The sequence below is a fragment of the Stenella coeruleoalba genome, assembly GCF_951394435.1.
Source record: "Stenella coeruleoalba genome assembly, chromosome: 19".
NCBI classification, from domain to species: Eukaryota; Metazoa; Chordata; class Mammalia; order Artiodactyla; family Delphinidae; genus Stenella; species Stenella coeruleoalba.
The window spans coordinates 46,601,020-46,620,833 of NC_137165.1; the positions used below are offsets into that span (position 1 = coordinate 46,601,020).

At 51.3% G+C, this 19,814-nt stretch overlaps 1 protein-coding gene across 4 annotated transcripts; it reads right to left on the bottom strand.

The window, feature by feature from the left end:
• Positions 1–9: 9 nt before the first annotated feature.
• On the bottom strand, positions 10–19,582 carry SMARCD2 (SWI/SNF related BAF chromatin remodeling complex subunit D2). Of its 4 annotated transcripts, XM_079905197.1 has the most exons (14): positions 9,579–9,709; positions 6,737–6,809; positions 4,665–4,849; positions 4,422–4,464; positions 4,143–4,265; positions 3,225–3,380; positions 2,716–2,811; positions 2,471–2,572; positions 2,164–2,325; positions 1,900–1,997; positions 1,589–1,724; positions 1,311–1,433; positions 1,074–1,175; positions 10–947 (listed from the first exon to the last, which is right to left on the bottom strand). In XM_079905197.1, the coding sequence occupies exons 3-14, from the start codon at positions 4,838–4,840 to the stop codon at positions 894–896; spliced, it is 1,371 nt and encodes a 456-aa protein (XP_079761323.1). In that variant the 5' UTR covers positions 4,841–4,849; positions 6,737–6,809; positions 9,579–9,709; the 3' UTR covers positions 10–893. The 4 variants fall into 4 exon arrangements, with proteins under 4 accessions (XP_079761323.1, XP_079761324.1, XP_079761322.1 ...); XM_079905198.1 differs by lacking the exons at positions 6,737–6,809; positions 9,579–9,709 and adding an exon at positions 19,308–19,582; XM_079905196.1 differs by lacking the exon at positions 6,737–6,809 and having other exon boundaries at positions 9,579–10,102.
• Between the last annotated feature and the right edge of the window lie 232 nt (positions 19,583–19,814).

A 19,814-nucleotide genomic window follows, 5' to 3' on the forward strand; every position in this document is an offset into this window, starting at 1 on the left:
TGGGCACCACCAATAAACAAAGATTTATTTGGAAATTTCCAAACCTGCCAGAAGTGGCACTTGCCAAGCCCTAGGCCCACCCTCCTTAACAAGCTCCAAAGGACAATAGTCCTCGCCATCTCTCCCCTGTACCTACCCCTGCCCACACACACCCATGCCTCAGGCCACGCCAGAGAACTAGTGTGCCCTCCCTCTAGGAGGCGTTACCCCCCGGGCCCAAGAGCTGGGGTGGCAGCCCTCTGGCCTCTCAGGAGATGATGGCGGCCAGAGCCGCTTGCATAGATTGAGAGAAGAAAACAAGGAAGGAGACACCAAGTAGGGCTCCCTGAAAAACCCCAGCTTACCCCTGTACAAAAAAAAGTGGCTCCCGCATAGAAAAACCTGCTCCACGAATAGTGCAAATACCCAAGAAAGGAAAAAAAACCAGCAGCAAGGCTGGGCTGGTAGGAATGGCAAAGAACTTTGGTTTGGAAAGGCTAGGAAGAGTGTGAGCTGTGCCCCTCTTCCTCGCCCAGCTCCCCAGAGCCAGCGCTGACACTCGCCCCAACGGGGTCTGTAAACAAGCAAAGCCAGGGGCCTTTGGTTCTGAAAGGTCTCGGTTACCATGTCAAAGCACAGCCTCCAGGTCCTACTTGGGCCTGCCTGCAGGGGGCAGAGGAGGCCTCTGCTGTGAATCCAATTAAAGCCAACGTGTAAGTAATAAGGCTTTGGGACCAAGCAACAAGGAATCCTATCACTACACTTACGAAACTAAAGCTGGGGAGCCGAGGGTGACAGGAGACACCCCTCCCCCCTCCTTATCCTACATGTCTGTGCCCCAGAGGGCGGTCCCCTTCCAGGCTGAGGAGGGGGTGGCTCCAGGGCTGGGAAGAAAGGAAGGGATCCCTGAGCAGTTAGGTCAGGCGGATTCCCAGCACCTGTTCCAGTTCCTGCCTTCGCTGCTGTACCTGGAGGAGGGAGAGACGGGTGGCTCAGGCCTGTCTGACCGCCCGCGCTTGTGAGCGGCTCGCCCTCCCCTCTGGTGTGCAGTCCCGCTCAACCACAGGCGGGCAGATGGGGCGCAGCCGCCTCACCTTGGCAAAGATGTGCCTCCCCACTGCTTCCTGGGCCCAGGGCTGGTGGTAGAAAGCAGCTCGTCTCTCCTCCTCAGGATTCCCAATCACATCAGTGATGATCTGCAAAGAGCCAGGAGGAAAGCTGAACATGATTCCCACCCCTGATCTATCTGCCCCTGGAACCGGAAGAATAGTGATGGGGGCACAACCACCCAGAGCTTAACATGGGATCAACCTCAGGAAAGAGGAGCACACCTTGAGGTCCCGGCGCTGGGAACGGAGCCATTCCTGGATGAAGTCCTGGGGGTCAGTGCTAAAACTGAGCATGAAATCCCTCTGGGTCTTCAGCTGGTTGATGGACTCAATGGTCTCATGGATCTGGGAAAAGGGGTACATGTGGCAGACTGGCTGTTTCCAGCCCTAACCCCAGAGGACTCGGATCCCATCCCAAGGTGCCACATGTATGGAAATGCCTGAGAGCCTAACTGGCCTCACTGTGGGCCCCAGAGGAGGCTGTGAGGGTAGGGGCCCACCTTGACATCAAGAGAGGCGATCTCCTGCTGATTGGTGGTGGAGGCCAGAAAATTGCTCATCTGGGCCTTAAGCGGGTCATCCACCTCCACATCAATGTCGTAACAGGCTGTCTTCTTCTGGTCGTTAGGGTCCACGCTACACACAACACAGGGGAGGGAAAGCGTGAGCACACAGCTCCACCCCACCCACCTGGGCCAAACTGCACACGCTCGGGGAGCAGGAAACCAAACCTGCTGCTTTTCTCTGGCTTTAATTCAAGCCAAAGGTAAACTGCTCTTAGAGGAGCCTTCCTCCCCCTCTTCCCATTTACCTAATGACATGGTTGATGACAATGGGGTCTGGATGCTGCAGCAACCCGGCTAGCTTCATGGGAATCTCAGAGAAACGGAGTCGGCCACAACTGAAGATCTAGAGAGAGCACCAGAGGGTTGGTGATGCCTTTGTGGGCACACGGCGAAGTGGACCATCCCAGGGGCAGTGTGAAGAACGTGGTTGAGAACTAGCCCAGTGGGGCTCTGGAGCCGCAGGCAAGACAGAGGCTGCGAGACTAGAGGGGGGACGGCGTCCAGCTAACCTGGCGGAAGTACCGGTTGCAGTTGATGTACTCCCGCTCGTGGCCGTCCTGCAGCTGGTTGTGTTTGATGTAGAGCCACAGGGCCTGCATGATGGCAGCCCTCGTCTGTGTGTGCACCCCCAGCAGCCTCGCCAGTCGGGGGTCCAACTTGTACTGGGGAGGCTGGGATGGACAGAGGGGAGTCAGAGAAGGGGTTCTTGTGAAAAAAAAAGAATAGGACAGGGACAGGCTTTACAATAGGGACCTGCCCCAATGCCCCAGAGGAGAGTCCCTGTGACCCCAAACATGGCCCCAGGGCACTTGTCACCTGATGATCCAGCATGAGCAGGAGGGTGCACTTGACGTTGAGGTCTCCGGGCCGTTTCACCTGGAAGCCATCTGTCTCCTGGGTGGTGGGCATCCGGTGCCACTGGCAGGGGGGAGGGGAGCAGAGCTCATCACCAAGGGGGTGGGCATGAACATACACAACCTGGCCCTGCAAGGGGACTAAGGCCATTTCTCTGGCCACCTGGCATGTCACCCTGTGTTCCTGAACCCTAGGCCCACTCTCACCTCCACCAGGTGGTTGTCAGGCCCGTACAGTTCCTTGTCCAGCTCAATGACGAGGCTCTTGAAGAATGAAGAAAACTTCCTCTTCTGTTTACTAGGCTGGGGATGCAAAGGGGTGTGAGATAGGGGTGCTGATGAGCGCTCAAGCCTAAGCTATACTAAGCCCCAAACAGAGGAATATTGTTTCAGCCCTGAAGCTCAGGGTACTGAAGATTCTTGGGCCCTGAAGGAAGCCGGGAAAAGTGAGAGACTTGAGACAGGGAAGGGGCTCTATGCAGCCCCACTGTCAGCCAATTAGAAAGGGGCACCCCTTCCTCAGGACACTTTACTGCCATCTGCAGGAAAACTGTTGTAATAACCATACAAATCTCCCACCTCGTACTGGCTCAGAGCTGTGCAAAGCATGAACTGTGAGCAGTGCCCTCTCCCTCAAGCAGGACGTCCCCGGAAGTGCCCAACTGTCTGGCCCACACAGGCCACCTCCCTTCCAGACACCTCCTTCCCCAACTCACATCATCCAGCAGTTTTCCCTCTACTCGGAGTTCCCAGGAAGCCACCTTGTCCCCTGCGGGGTTTCCCCCAGGGGTCCCTGCGTTTCCTGCGCTATCACCTTCTGCCTTGCTGGGACTGAACGTATTAGAAATATAGATCCGCAGCTTTCGTTTTTGCTAAAGAGAGAAAGACGACCGGTTAGCTAGAGGGGGACCAGTGTGTTGGAAAACACTGCTACCCAATCTTCCCGTCTGAACTCATTCAACATCAATACAGAGCAGTGACTGTGGGCCAGGCCCCTGGTTAGGCACTGGGAATCAGGAGAGGAAATTTCAGTCCTGGCCTTCAAAGGACTCACAATTTCATAGGGGAGACAGATGCACTACCAACAGTTCCAACACAGGGGGATCAGTGGTGTGACAGAGGTACACAGGGGGTGCTATCAGGCAAACCAGAAGCCTCTGGCTCCTATTTTAAATGAAACTCAAACACCCATGATGGTCCCAGAATATCATCTCCTGGAAAGCCTTCACCATTTAAGAGGCTGTTCTAGATAAAGCTTCTCTAGGGATGGGGAAGAAGACAGGAACTATCCTCATCTACCCTGTAGTTTTGCCTTTCAAACTTCTGACCACGATCTACAATATTTACATTTTAAATCATGATCCAGGATCTACACACATAAATACATGAAATAAAAATGTCGTTAAGTCCTTTACTACTGTGAAGAATTATTATAATTTCTACTATGTTATATTTCATTGAGAACATGCTGGCCCCACCACACTAAATTGAGTTCATGCTCAATGGGCTGTATCCTACAATGTGAAAAATCCTGCTCTAGCCCATCACAGACCCTCGCTTGGCCCCTGGAAAACAAGGCCAGGGAGAGGCAGAGAAGCCTGGCAAGGCCCAGAAGTAGCTGGGGCTGCACACACCGTCAGAGGCTTTTTGATGGCCTCCTGGATCTCCATCCGCTTTCGAGCAATGGTCTGGTCCAGCTTCCGCTCAAAAGCCAAGAGATCCATGTACGCCTGAGACTCTGGGACAAGCTCCCGAATCTGGAGGAAGGGAGAAGGGGTTCATCAGCTTGTTTCAGCTGCAGCTCTGGTTCCTTCCTCCATTTCTCCCTCACCCCAGGGTTAGGGGAGACTCACTCCACCCTCAGCCAACCAGCCCTTGGGTGAGCCTCCTAGGCCCCCTCCCAACATACTCACTCGCTGAGGTAGAACTTTATCTGCCATCTTCCTCCTCTTTAACCTGGGAGGACAGAAACCCACTTAAGAGGTCAATGGTCCAACGTACCTCCCCCACTCGCCATCTACCTCTCCAGTCCCCAGGACCTTCCCCCAGGAGACCTGGGAGTCTTCCTCAATCATCGAAGCTCTTAGGACAGAAGGAAACCATCTGTTACCACTAGAGCTGCACTAGATGGGGTGGGAGAAACAGGATGGTCTTACCCCCGGCGCTGGGCAGGCATCGGGGGCTGAGCCTGGGGCACAAGCAGGCGTTTTCGGAATGGGTCCATCATGGTGGGTGGCATGCCAGGTCGAAGTGGAGCAGCTGAGCCAAATGGGGAGCCGGCAGGGGGTCCCACCTGCAAGCCAGCCATGGGCATCCGGCTCCCTGGTGACATGCCAGGCCTCTGGGGGAAGTGAGCCAACGGAGATGCACAGGTCAGCGGTGGGGCCCTATGGGGCCCATAACCCATTCCCTCCATCCCTCTGCTCAGCCAGGTCCAGCCCTGAGCAGCACACGGCAGAGCCCGCGGAGCCCGGGCAGGAGTGCCAAGAACAAAGGGGAGCAGGCGCCTGAGAGCAGAAGTGTAAACCACACCTGCCCCGCCCCCTTCAACCGCCCTGGCAGCCGTGCCAGCGAATGAGGCCTGCAGAGCCCAGGGGTGGGAGGAGAATCCTGCCTGCAGAGAGAAGAAGGGCCTGGGGGAGTTCTTCAGGGCCCATCGCCACTTCCAGCCACCTTCCGGCCCTAGCACACTATGCCCCTGCTCCCTGGGACCAGCCAGCTTCAAGGCACTCCTGAGGCTCTCAGATGGTCCCACCAAGCACTCCCATCCGCTCCTTCCCCCAACTTGAGGGAGAAGCCTGGGGGCAGTATCGTGGCCAGGTGGCTGGGTGCAGTGTGAGGGGAGCAGGCTGACGGTCACAGCCGCAACACCCATCCTGTCGCCAGCCTGGTGGTGTGACTAAGAGGAGAAAGGCAGTCCAACAGGCTGGCGAGCCCATCAGGCAGTGGAAGCCCAGGTGAGCAAGCCGCAGCGGGATGGCGTGGAGCCTGTCCCAGCCAGTGGGGGGCCTCAGGCGGAGTAGAGACCATCTGGCCGCCATATGGCCCCTACTCACCACCCACAACTGGACCCTTCTCTCACCTCCCCACTGCCCAGCCCCCAGCCCCTACGCCAGAAGACCCTGAAGGGGAAGCCGTGGCTCCTGCGGGAGAGAGAGCAGCTGGCACCTGGCCTCTGCGCGTGGTCCACGCACCCACCGCCTGGAGGCTAGGGCTGGCTTGGCAATCCCAAGCTGGAGAGGGAGGTAAGATTATCAGGGGACGCAAGGATCGAAGTCTTAGGATCAGCAGAGGAATCTGAATGAGAGGTGGCTTCCTTAGAAGCCTGCAGAAGGATTTCCCACCGAGGTCAGGCTCCCCAGCATCTCTGTGGAGCCCCTCGGGGAGTAACCCCCGCCCCTTCCCAGAGGCTGCTGCCTGCAAGGCCTGTTTGGCAGCTCTGCCTCGTACACACTGTCCCTGGCAGCTTCACAGGGCTGGCCCCAAGGCCCAGATTATGCAACCGCTAGGACCAGCCAACCAAGCCAGGCTGGGTGGGGACTCGCACCAAATCAAAGGACCCCCGCCCCCCCCAGCACCGGGAGATTCCTGCTCCACCTCTTCAGCCAGCACTCAACCCCTGTTCTCTCCAAGGAGGGTCAGATTCTTGACCAGATGCAGAGACGGACAGAAACATGACCCAGAGTGGGGGGGGGTGGGAGGAGAAAGGAGTGAGGCATGAAGGAAGCATTTGGGAGGATGGAGTTCAATGTGGGGGGCTCTGTCTGGGACCTCTGGAGTCCTGCCACAAGTCTCTCCTCATCAGGAAGGGAGTCATCGGAGCTGTTGAGAGGCAGTCAGCCTGCTTCTCTGCCTTAATGAGCCACAGCTAGAGATGACAGAAAAAACTCAGGGTGGCCACAGCTGAGAGCCCAGCCCCACGCACCCTAGATTCGAGTTTTTCCCACCAGTGCCCGAGCTGAAGGGGAGGAAGAAGTGAGGCGGGGGCCTGCAGAGTGGGAGCCGGGGCCTCTTCACTAGGGCGCCCACAAAACCTCCTGAGCAACACCCAACCCGCTGAGGCAGGTGCTCCCGGAACAGGAAGTCCCCAGACCAGGCGGCACAGGCAGGGCCTGGAAGAGGCCCCTCCCAGACGCTGCTCCACACTCTTCCCGGGTGAGAGCCCCCAGCTCGCCCAGGGCCCCAGGCTTCTCCCGAGGGGGAAGGGGCCCAGGGAAAGGCTGCTTACAGTTCATGAAGTCCCAGCTCGGCCTGGCCAAGCTCCACACCTGGGCTCTGAAGCACCAGTAACTCCTTCTCTTCTAAAAAAACAACCCAAGAGTTAAAGAAAAGAACAGAGCCCCGAACGCTTGGGCTCCCTGAGCCCCTTTCTGCAGCAGGGCTAGCTAGGGAGGCCTGGCTCAGTGCCCTGAGCCTCAGGAGCGGGCAGTAACCTCCTCTCCCTCAGCCCGGCAGCAGCCCACGTCCTCAGCTGGACTCTGGCTCCACCACCGGGGACAGCAGGGGCGGGAGGCCAGGCCTGATGCTGCGCCTCCAGAGAGCACGCTCGCCCGGCTCAGCGCCTGGGGCCCTGGGGCTCCTGGTGGCTGGGCCTAAGGACGGAGGAGAAGAGCGTATACCCCTGCATACATGGAAAATATCCTGAACTCTCCGGCGTGAACCCAGCACTCTGTGTTTTTTGGGGTTTTTTTTTTTTTCATTTTTTGTTTTCTTTAAGCTCCTTGGTAGACTGTGACACTGTAAGAAGGTGGGTTGTCACTTCCCTTGTATCAATAGGCTCCCCTATTCGCCCCACTTGAGCCTGAGAGCTCACTGCAGGCACCAGCTCCAGCTCACTGCAGGCACCGCAATAGAGAGGCACCCCCGCTCCTCAGGTCTCAGATCCCTTCTCCCGGAAGTCACATAACTGGACTTGGAAAGAGGCCAAGCAGGATCCTCCTCAAACTCAGCCAAAGTGAACCGCCCCCGCCCCCGGCACCTACCTCTACTGCCGGCCCCCCCAACCCTGGCCCTGGGGAGAGGAGGAGGAGACCCTGAGCAGCTGGATGGCAAGCAGAGGCTCAGTGCCTTCCCCAAGGTCCCCACTCCTAGAAGCCTGGGCTACCCAGCCAGCCAGCTCAGCCTTGCCACCGGCCCAAGGCCACTCCCTACAAATCACAGTGGAATCCATCCTCTCAGGGGCTTTCCCCAGGCCACATTTCCCATGGTCTGCAAGCTGAGGAAACTAGAGAGGCTCCTATCAGATCCTTAGATCCTTCCCAGGCCAATGGCCCACAGGGAGGCTCCTCAGCTAACTCGCCCAAGAGCCAGAATGACAGATGCAGGGATCCCTCAGTGACACCCTGGTCCATGAATCCCCAAGGGGGAGGGCAAGATGGGAAAGATGAATCCCAGCTGGAGCCTTTGGGACCAGATCTGTCCCTGTCAATACTCAGACCTTAGTTTTCTTTACAGGGAGGACGGAGAATGAGGGGTAAGAGGGAAAAATCACTGCCCCCAAATGAAGCATCTCTTTACAAAGTGAGGGCCCAGGGCTCCTGGGGGGATATGTGTACCCTACTCTATGAGGATCCATTTGGGGGACCTCTACCTGGGCAAGTGAGGTAGAGGAGACATGAAAATCTGCCAGCTGCCCTGAGAGATTAGCAAGAAGCCAGTGTCAAATGCTGGGGCACATGGATTGGGATATGGCATTGTTAGAACCTAAAGACTAATTAAAAATGGGGGGGGGGGACTTCCCTGGTGGCGCAGTGGTTGGGAATCCGCCTGCCAATGCAAGGGACACGGGTTCAAGCCCTGGTCCGGGAGGATCCCACATGCCGCGGAGCAACTAAGTCCGTGCACCACAACTACTGAGCCCGCGTGCCACAACTACTGAAGCCTGCACTAGAGCCCATGCTCCGCAACAAGAGAAGCCAACGCAGTGAGAAGCCCGCGCACCGCAACGAAGAGTAGACCCCGCTCGCCACAACTAGAGAAAGCCTGCAAACAGCAATGAAGACGCAACGCAGCCAAAAAAAAAAAAAAAAAGTGGAGAGGGTGGCGGGAAAAAGGATGGGCGCAATTCCCAAGCATTCTGGGGGCGACCAGAAACAATGAACTTGGGGACTGATAAGCCCCGCCCCCCCAGTGTCAGGCTGAGTTCCTCACACACTGACCCTAAGAAAGAGTCTCTGCCTCTCAATGGCCTTTGAAGCTGCAACCCGAGAAGCCCCTCTGCAAAGCCAAAAAAGACAGAACCCTTTGAAGCAACTCTCTGCAGGCTCCTCCAGCCGCAGACCAGCGGTGCTCAGTGGAGACTCTCTGCTCCTCCAGACTGATCAACTCCTGGACACTATGACACCAGGCAGAAAGCCATAAATAAAGTCTGTCCAGAATGGGCTGGGCTTTCCTCCTTCCTCAGGCTTGTCCACCACCCTCTCTGGTCTAACCCAGAGTCATCCCTGTGTGAAGGCCCCTTGGCCTGACCCAGGAGTAGACTACCCCTGCACAGGCTGGAATCCCTTATCTTCTGCCTCCGGTGGCCGTGGGAAGCCAGGCCCTTCTTCCTCCTCCTTAGCAGCTGGGAGCCATCTCAGACACGCTAGAGCTCTGCCAGTTCCCAAGTAGAAAAAAAAACAGAGCAGACTTGGAGTAGGACCAAGACCAATGCAGGGTAACCTGCTTTCTCAGTGAGGGTCCTTTTCCAAAACTTTCTCATCACTTCCCAGGACCCCTTACCCGATAATCTACACTACACTTCTCATCCCACCCGCCCACAACTCACTAGCTCCAACAACGCCTCCATCTCTCAGTTGCTCAGAATCCCTGTTCTAAGGAAGAACCCCGACCCTCCTAACTGCTTCAAACCCTACACCCCAGAGTAGCTCTTACCTTCTCCCCCAACTCCACCACCACCTAGCCGAGCCCGAGGGTCCCTGGCCTTGCCCCCCACCGTGCCCCGTGAAATCCGCATGCAGAGCCCCTGTACCATCTATCCAGGAGGCTGCCCCAGGGCCCTCACTCGAGGCCCCCTTCGCCCCCTGCCCCGGGCGTGCTAGCGGCGCCACCCGCCCATCCGCCCTCCTCACCTGGAACTGCGCCGCAGGGCCCGCGGGGCCCATGGGGCGGAAGGCGGCGGCCCCAGGGCCCCCCACGCCTCCAGCCGGCCCGGGCCCCCTGAGCACCGGTCCGGGCAGCATGCCGGGTCCTGCTGGCGGAGGCGGAGCTCCCAGGGCCGCGGCAACGGCGCCGCCGCCAGGGCTCAGCGGGGGCAGCGGGAACCCGCCCGCGCCACGGCCCGACATCGCTCCGTCCCGTCCGGCGGTGTCTCGATCCGGACTCCGGGCTTCGTGCTGAGTTCGCTCCGCGCTCCGCGCTCCGGGACTTTCCGCTCTAAATTCCGGGTTCTAGGGTTTGTTGATCCGGATTCCGGGATTTCCTAATCCAAGTTCGCGAGTTCCTCACAAACCCAGTTTGGGGCAGGGCCGATCCTGATTCCGGTCCTGCCCGGGAAATTCCGGATCCGGGATGTGCTACGGGCCCGCTTTCCTCCCCCGGCCTCCGGAGGTTTGGCCGCCAGTGTCCAGTTACGCAGAGGCGGCAACTAACCCTCTGCCCCGCCTAATCCAGCCCAGCACTAAGCCCCGCCTATACCCAGCCGCCCAGTGCGAGGATGCCTCCTCAAATCCCGCCCCTCGCGAGACCCGCCCCCAACAGGCACCACCCCTAACCGCCGGCCCCCCAGGAGCCCCGCCCACACCCCTTGGGCCGGCCCTCCATCGGAGGGGCGGGGGCGGAAGCTGCGCACGGAAAAGCGGGTCGGGGTCAGAGGTCAAAGGTCAGGAGGGCTTCTACAGTGAAAGAGTAGTTGCTGCTTTCTCCTTCGTGCAGCCGACTCACTGGGGTACACGGCCACGCTCCCTGAAAATACTTCTATCAGACATCCTTTCTACGTTTTCAGCATTAAAGACAACTTACAGCTGCCCTATCCAGCAGAACAGCTGCCAACTTGACTTTCTTTAAAAGCCCATCCTGGGGACTTCCCTGGGGGCGCAGTGATTAAGAATCTGCCCGCCAATGCAGGGGACACGGGTTCGAGCCCTGGTCCGGGAAGATCCCAAATGCCGCGGAGCAACTAAGCCCGTGCACCACAACTACTGAGCCTGCGCTGTAGAGCCCTCGCACCACAACTGCTGAGCCCGTGTGCCACAACTACTGAAGCCTGTGCACCTAGAGCCCATGCTCCGCAACAAGAGAAGCCACTGCAATGAGAAGCCCGTGCATCGCAACAAAGAACTGCCCCTGCTCGCTGCAATTAGAGAAAGCCTGCGCGCAGCAACGAAGACCCAACACAGCCAAAAAAAAAAAAAAAAAAAAAGCCCATCCTGGTGGCGCAGAGCTGCCAAGGGACTTGGCTGCCCCAGACCGGATCCAGCTGTGTGAAGGGCTGAATTGGCCAAGCGCCGAGTTCTTATCGCATATTTTGAATGTGCCTCTGCCTCACTTTAAGGAAGCCTAGTACTTTACTCCACAGGAAATGTTTCTAGGCAAAGGAATTTTGCATTATGAGAAGCCTCCCTGAGTTAAATATCCTTCTCCAGGATTTATAGCACTTTTCAAAAATTCAGTACCTTTTCAGAAATCAGCCCTGTGTCAGAGGTACTCAGAATAAAGTGCTTTAGCTGTGCCAGGTGTTCTGTGATTTTTCTCCCCATGATACAGACCAGTGCTTCTTCAACTCTAAGGAGCATAAGAAACACCTGGGGCTTTTGTTTAAAATGCAGATTATGATCCAGTAGGCCTGAGTTCTGCGGTAGGGATCAAGATTCTGCATTCCTAACGAGCTCCCAAGCAATGCTCTTGTTACTCAGACTACACTTTTGACTATCCAAGATCGACTTCTTCATTATACAGATTCTCTGCTGTATGTTTTCATCCCCAACCAAGTCTTGCACCATAGCACCCCAGATCCTGTTTACAGTGCAACCCTTTTTAGTTAGTTCTGCTCATCTGTACTTCCTGGTATCTTTATCCTCCAGTGATAAACCCTGCTATTGCTGCTGCTGCTGCTTTCCTGCCTCTTGGTCTTCTCAGAGATCCCTCTCCTCTTTCTCCCTAAAAGTGGGTTAACTGCCAGTCTGAAAACAGACCACTGGAATTGTTCCAGTCATTGAATCAAGGCCCCTCCCCACCACTGCAAAGTGGGTAAAGAATTCTTGACAATGCAGTTAATGTCCATTTCAGGACTTTCAAGCTGCTAGAGCAACAGTAGTTCCAGAGGAAGTAGTAAGTGTGAATCTCCTGGGGAGCTATTCCAAAATAACCCTGCCAAACCACCCCCCTACATACACACACACACACACACACACACACACACACACACACACACAAACCATTGGCTCCCAGTGTTGCATTTAAAAAAAGACCTCCCAGGTAATTCTGACACAACCTTCCTTGTATGTGTAAACAAATGAATGATCTTTAAGTGTAGTGAGATAAAATGATAAACAATGTCAGCAATGAGCTAATTGCAATGAAATAATATCCTCAAGGTGTTAGGGGGAAAACAGATACCTAAGACATGGTAGAGGTTAAAGAAGATTTCCTAGACAGCAGGCAGAGAAGAGCTAACATTTATTAAGCATTTACTACACATATTATCTCATTTAATCCTCACAATGCATATAAGGTAAATACTACTTTTACCTCTATTTTAGAAATCAAGGCAGAGAGATTCAGTTACTTGCCTGCTCTTACTATGATGGTGCTGGGATTCAAACCTGGTTCTGATCTGGCTTGAGAATCCACAATCCAGGCACTTACCCACTATATATGACTTCTTGTTGGTAACTGTTATTTCTCTCTTACCTCTGGTCTGTTATTACTTGCAAAGAAACTGTTCAAACTGAAAAGCAAGTGCCACAGGGACTCAGAGGGAGGTTGATTGGTAGGGCCTGATTAATCAGAAAATGTTTCCTGGAGCACTCTGATTTGAAGAAGGAGATACGATTGGTGGTCACCCAGTAGACAAATGGATCTCTCACTTTGAGACAATTCAGAACCTTGTGAAAAGAGAGCACTAAGTTAACACTGAAGAAACGATAGAGATGTGGGGAGGGGAGGCCATTTCCACTGCCACCCTCGTAGGACCTAATGGTACAGCCAATTACATGACTTGCAGTCATGGAGGCAGCATTCCCATGCCTTTGTTATTTCAACTTGTAATGCCTTTTTCTCTTCCTCCCTTCTTCCCTTGATACTTATTCTGCTCAGTGACCACTTTTCAGAATTTCATTCTGAGACCTTCTATGGTCTCAGAAGAGGGACTTTCCAATAACCTCTGGACCCTGTTGTATCTACAGATGCCCAGAGACTGAATGAAACTGAAGTATTTAATGTAATAAAGTGTTTAATAGTAAAGTATTTAATACAACCAGAGCCAAAGGGATAATCCCCAGCATGCGCTCTAATGTTCCTTGCCCAGCTGTCTGGTGGGCAAAATAGCCCCAAAAGAGTTCACAAGAGAAAGGCCCTTGGAGCAAGATAGCCCTAGAGCAAGCAGCCAAAGGATCACTCCTCAGTGTGGTGGCCCTCAGGAGGTTGGAATTACAGGAGAAACAATGTGGTAGTCAGGTCATGGCGGGAAAAATTTATCATGATGGCAGCATTCTGGGGCTGTACGAGGAGTCTGTCCCCGCTGGAGCGTCCAGGCAGCTGACGCATCCATCTCCCATGTGGATGTGGTGGGAAGGCAGGCCTGGGGCACTGCCCAGTCACAGCAGCAAAAGGGCTGCATAGTAAAGCAGCAGATGCTGTATTTGCCATTTGAGAAGCCTTTATTGAACACCTTCCATGTGCCAGTCCCTGACATATTCTAGCAAAGAAAATAAATGCATAAATAGATCATTTCTCCATGTGACAACTGCTAAGATAAAGGTATTCATAAGGTACCCTGGGAAAACAGAAGAGGCCTTTAGTGGGGGAAAGGGATTAGTAAAGACTTCTTGGAGGAGGTTATGCAAAAGAGGTTATGAATGAGTTAGGTAAAGAAAACAGTGTAAGACTCAAGGGCATGAAGCAGTACAGGGTGAAGAGAATCAGAATCAATTTTGCTGGATTATCAAGTGTAAGTCAGAAAGCTCCTCTTCTGTGTGCCCAATTGAGGTCATGGTTCTCAATACACATATTTTCACAGTCAACACAGTCTAGCAGGTAAAACTCCTGAAGCACAGACTTCCAATAGTGGGAGCAGATACCAGGATTCAAGAAGTGGGCTTTAGGCCTACAGCCCAGGTGACACTCCTGTACTCTCTGGAGCCAAGGTCTGGGGCTTGATTCTACCATTTGTTCTCTCCCCATGCAAGGTAGAGGGTTATGGTGCATTCAGAGACCTATGTGGCATTGTGGTCTCAGAGTCCTCTTCCTGGTCACTTCTCAGACCCTCCCAGAGGTGACCTCCTAGCTCTGGAATTTGGCCCCAGAGCTGCTGGTAGAATGGAAAAACAGACCACTAAAACAGAGGAAAGATAAGGGTCTCCCCTGGGATCTCTGACTTATCCTCACTCTTCTTCTGGTCCCTAAATGTGCTTGTCCTCTGACATTCTATCTTTAGCTCTTTTATACATGACCTACCCAGACATACTCATCTACTCCCATCCCTTCAATTACTGTCTATTTTCTGATGACCCTAAATCTCTAACTCCAACTCCCACCTCTCTCCTGACCTTCAGATCCATATCTCCAACTCCCTGCTAGATGCTCCCTAGGTCTTTTAAACCCATCTGTCCAAAATCAGTATCTCATTGTCCTCCCTCTCAGTCTCCTCCCCTGTATCTATCTTGATTAAGGGCATGAAAACATGGCGAAGGGCCAACGCTGCCTTGCTGAGACATTCAAACTGGTCTTATAGGCAGCTGAGAGCCAAAGAAGGTGGAGTGACCCAAACAGATGCCCAGGGTGCCTGCAACCAAAAGCAAAGAGAATAGAGGAAGCCTTAAGGACCTTCGTTCTCGAAATCATCTTCTCCTCTTCCCTCTTACTCCTGCTCAGTCTTAGTCACCAAGTTCTATTGGTTTTACCTCCTAAATCTCTCTTGGATCCATCCTACCCATCTTAGGTCAGCACCTCAGCACCTCTTCCATAACCTCCCTCTGCCATGGTTTCTCTGCTAATAGGCCATTCTACCCCATTCCCCCTGCCAATTTTATCTCAAGATAGCAAATCTGATCACATCTCTCCATTTTCTCATATTCGTGTGCCCTCCATCATCTTCACTAGTGGGCTTTAAACCCACTGTGGTCCTTCGGGTTTCTCAGAGCTCTTGTGGAGAGCTGAGAATGAGGTGAGAGGGCAGAACTAGGAGTTCCTCCCTTGCTTGACCTCCCCGCACCCCACCTTCCATATCCCTGCTTCAGACAAGGAGCGCTACTGTTTTTTGCTTTTTATGTTGAGTGACCTTGCATGATTTCTTTGGCAGAAAGGGTTCCTAAAGGGTTTCTAAAATGTTAAAAGCCAATGGCTTCCAGAAGAGTCTATATCTAAACATGGCATAATTGGCTCTTTAGTCTCTGTCCTCCTCCTACCTCTCTAGCTTTATTTTCCACCACCATCCCATGTATTCTACTATCAAGCCGCACTGAACTTGCCCTTCCCTGAACATACCTTTCATGCTGTGGTTCTTCTGCCTATGATGTTACTAGAATGTAAGCTCCTTTAAGGCTGGGACTTTGTTCGCTGCTGTGTCCCCACTGCCTGGAACTATACCTGGCACAAAGTTAAGTACTCAATACATATTTATTAAATGAGTAAGTGTTCTTCCCCAGTTCTCTGCTATGCAAAAGTCTGTTTATTCTTCAAGGCCAACTCAAATGCCACTGCCTCTGGAATTTTCCGTGATTTCCTATCCCCACCCTCCAACTGCCATTGTCAATTTGTTGTTCTCTTTTCTGTTTTCCATAGCACTCAATCTAAATCTGTGTAAGAGTACTCATCATATTGTGCTGCGGCTTTTGTTTGGGGCTCTCCAACCACGCACCCCTGCAGTGTGAACTCCAGGACAGTGCACAAAAAAATGCCTGCACAGGAAATAACTCTGATAAAAGTTACCTCTGCTTCCTCACCCTAGAACTCTGTTCCAAGTTGGTCCCAATCAGGAGTCAACCCATCAGGGCAAAAGGTTAAAACCAGTTTAATCATAGTAGTTAACTTTGACTCCCAAATCTTTCTTGAGCTTTACACTCTCACTCTCTTGAACATACTGACTTGTGACCTTCCACCTGGATTCCTGGATTTTTCTTTGTTTACTCCCTAGCTCAGATCTTATCCTCACCTTGACTCTGATGGGCTGCCAAGGTTGATTCCCTTAGTACTAACTCCTGATGTTTAACCCATAATCTATACGCCCTTCTGATTCTGGTTAAGACTATACTGATCCTAACTAGCCATTTAGCCTCTATAAACAAGTTGCCCTGAGTTAGGCATTGCCAGCCCCACGAATAAAGAGCAGGTAAAGGAGAAAGAGAGTCTTGAGGGATCAGAGAGGCAGCAGATTTGGGGAGCCAAGAAACCAAGTAAAAAAAGCAGTCAAATGAGAGATGCACCTTCAGAAGAGGACAGCTCTCCAGCTGGGGTTTTTCCGGCTTCTGTCAGGTTCAAACCTGCTGCCTCTATAAGCCAGTCCCACAATCATGAACCACCTGGGCCAAAGCAATTATCCATTTGAAGGAATGCCTTCTCCACTTCTCTAGGAAAGCACCATTCACATAAAGAAATGGGACAGCTGGAGCAAGCTTATTTGCTAAAATTCCATTCACTAAGTGACCATTTTATAAAATTACCAGAACTTTTTTAAAAAACTATTTTTACATGATATAGCTATTTTTATTACATGGGATTATATTAACAGCCTTAAAGATTTTGAAGGTTAAAATTTTAATTGAAGAAATGAAATTTAAGGTTGATATGCCATTGAGGAACTGGAAAAAGGATAATAAAAATGTAAGCATATGACAAAATAGAAAATGACATTCAACGGTACCTGAAAAAACAAATAAGCAGCTGAAAAAATCCTGCCAAGTATAAGTGCAGAAATTTTGATTTCTAACAAGGAGTGATTAGGATGTTGATTTGGTAGCACTTTACAGAAAGAGTTAACATAAATGAGCAAAACCATTCAAAGCCACAAAAGAGAAAGGAAGGCAGCTTAAAGGGGTTACTATGATAGAGCTTATGAACTAGCCTCAGATTTGATATGCATTAACCAGGAACATGAATTTGTAAAGGACCAAAAAGAAAAAAAAAAAAAAAAAAAGAACATGCTAAAAATCAGGTAAAGCAACAGAAGCAACCACATCACAAATACATTTTGCTAGAAGTAACATACTAAAGTGATATGCAAAGTTAGAAATTGGCAAAACAATTCCTGAAAATGGTAACATTCTATCATGAAACTGAAATTTGGTTACTGATACTGAAAAAAAATTATGAATATTAAATATGAATGTTTAATATTATCAAATATGAATATTTCTATGATTAAATATTTCTATAAAGACTTAAAAAACAGCTTTATTGAAATATGACTGACAATCAACTACATGTTTGATAAATTTTGATATATACGCTATTTCCATAAAGTCTTTAAATTACTCTGACTTCAGATGAATTAAATATTCCTGAAAATATTACCATAAAATAAAATAAAAACCTGTCAATTAGAACTTCCCAGAAATCTCTGAAACCTTTTAAAACTAGCCCATAAAATAGTAATTGCTGGGAACTTTATGAAGAGGTATGAGAAACATTTTTTTGGAAAAATGGTATTAGGGGTCATCTCCATTTTGGCCTTTTGAGTTGTCTGGGGCTGGGATAAGTTGAGGGCATGTCTCTGACAAGCATAGTTCCTTCACTCTCTCCCACTGATAGAGGTTTTCAGGGGTGGAGTTGAGCTTGTTGCCTGGAAGCTTGTTGCCTGGAAGAGGGTGGTGGTAATGTCTTCTCTAGACAGATCCAAATTCTCATCCTCACCACTACTTTGGGGACAAGGGATGGAGAAGCAGAAGGAAAATGAAAAGCAGTCAAAGGAGGTTGGTGTCACAAAGCTAAGAGTCCTCTGAGGGAGTTATGCCATGCCTCCCCTAAAGAAAATTAAGGTGTGAAATCACCACTCTTCACAGACTCTCAGCTCACTCAATTACTAAATATTTATTGAGTGCATACTATATGAGCCATTGTTCTAGGTGTTAAGGTGACAGCAATAAATAAGACACATGAAAATCATGCCCTCGTGACACTTAGATTCTAGAGAGAAAACAATAAACATAAACAAACAGAAATATACAGTGGTGTACCGGTAAATATTTACCAACCAGTTCTCAGAAAAACAAAATCAAACCCTGATTTGTAACCTCTGACAATTTCAGTGATATAAATACTTCCACCACTGTAGTAAACAATAATGGAAAAGAACATGAAAAAGAATATACATATATATATATATATATATATATATATATATATGACTGAATCACTTTGCTGTATACCAGAAACTAACACAACATTGTAAATCAACTACACTTCAGCTAAATTTTTTTTAAAACCTCTACCATGGTCTTCAGGTAACCAACCTACATCATTAAATGCAGAGCTGGGAAGAGGACGGCTTGCCCATTCGAGTTGCTCCAGAACACCACTGGATATTTACCTTAAAGTCAGGTAGTGATAAGTGCTATAAAGAAAAACAAAGCCTGGCAGTTTTAGAGAGTAGTCAGAAAAGGCCCTTCTGAGATTGGAAGAGGAAAATACAGATGCCCATTTACTGCACACTTATTTTTAGTGTCAGAAAACAATGGTAGGCACTTTCATATAAATAAACTAAATGCCATTCCCGTTGACAGATAAGGAAACTGTAAGTTACGTAAATTTCCCATAGTCTTAAAGCTAGTAGGACATTTTCGAGGGATTCATTGGCTTGTTTAGCCCCCAAGCTTCTATTCTATCCAACACTCTCCCTCAAACTGTCAGTATGGAAGGAGAGGAGGCAGTGGTACTAGGACACAAGACAGGCAGCTGAAAAAAAGAAAAAAAGGTTCTTAAGACTTATACTGGTCAGGACTTCCCTGGTGGTGCAGTGGTTAGGAAGCTGCCTGCCAATGCAGGAGACATGGGTTTCAGCCCTGATCCGGGAAGATCCCACATACCGCAGAGCAACTAAGCCCCTGCGCCATAACTGCTCAGCCCGCGTGCCTAGAGCCCATGTTCCGCAAGAAGAGAAGCCACCGCAATGAGAAGCCCACGCACCGAAACGAAGAGTGGCCCCCGGTAGCCGCAACTAGAGAAAGCCCACAGGCAGCAACTAAGACCAGACGCAGCCAAAAATAAATTAAAAAAAAAAAAAAAGACTTATACTTGTCACCAAAACTGTCAACATTAATAATTTCCCGGCCTGCCTCCCCCATACAAGGATTAGTGAGGCCTCTCCAAGTCTGTTTCCTCACTCACGAAATCGGGTTAAAAGGACTGCCTCCTCGCTGGAAAGGAGTTCTATTAAAGGAGATAGTGGATGTACCTAATAACTGCCCTCCTAAAAAAACCTCCCAAATCTTCAAATTTCACTTCACCAAGAAACTCAGCCCATGCCTCACGGTCAGACCAACGACTACGGGAGATCCAAAGCCGCAAAAAGGTGCCGATGTGAACGGCCCTATCTGCGCTCAGGGAAAGGTTTCTGAGACACGACCCTCGGGAGACGTCAGACGTGGAAGCTAAGGAAAAGGGACCCGGGGTGAAAAGAGGCAACAAAAGAGGATTTACAAGCTCACCTTAATTTTTATAGCTTATTGATAAGCCCTGGGCGGGAGCAAGGGCGCAAGCACCTTTGGTAGGAAGTGAGGCCCGAACCGCTAGTTCCCTCAAGCGTGTTACTTCTATGTGGAGAGCGGGGTATAGAAACAGGGGGCGAGGCGCCGGAAAGACTTTTCAGACAGTGGCAAGGCGTGCCTCCGAACCCCTTTCCCAGCCCACCCAGGAAGAGCCTGGTGGAGTCCCAGCAGGATTTTGTGCGAGGGCCTAGCCGAAGTCCACAGACGAGCCCGCTCGGAGGGCCAAGGCGAGAAGGAGGCTGCGCGCGCAGCCCACTCCCGCGCGGGAGCCTCACGTGTTCAGGACGCACCACCAGACGAACAGGCAGGGGGGTGCCGACAACCCCTTGTTTTCCTTACAGAGCCATTATTTGCTACAACCACCATTTCCATTTTGTTTTCACGGTTTTTTTTATGTAGTAGCCATTACCTTGAGTCAAATATGTGCTCTCTGCCAAGCAGGATACA

Coding starts and splice junctions, on each gene's coding strand:
- SMARCD2 (XM_079905195.1), bottom strand. CDS start 5,383: ATGGGTGTTGCGGCTGTGACCGTCAGCCTGCTCCCCTCACACTGCACC. Junction 4,465..4,664: donor ATGCCTGCCCAGCGCCGGGG/GTAAGACCATCC, acceptor CTGTCCTCCCAG/GTTAAAGAGGAGGAAGATGG. Junction 2,812..3,224: donor AGGGAAAACTGCTGGATGAT/GTGAGTTGGGGA, acceptor TTGCATCCCCAG/CCTAGTAAACAGAAGAGGAA.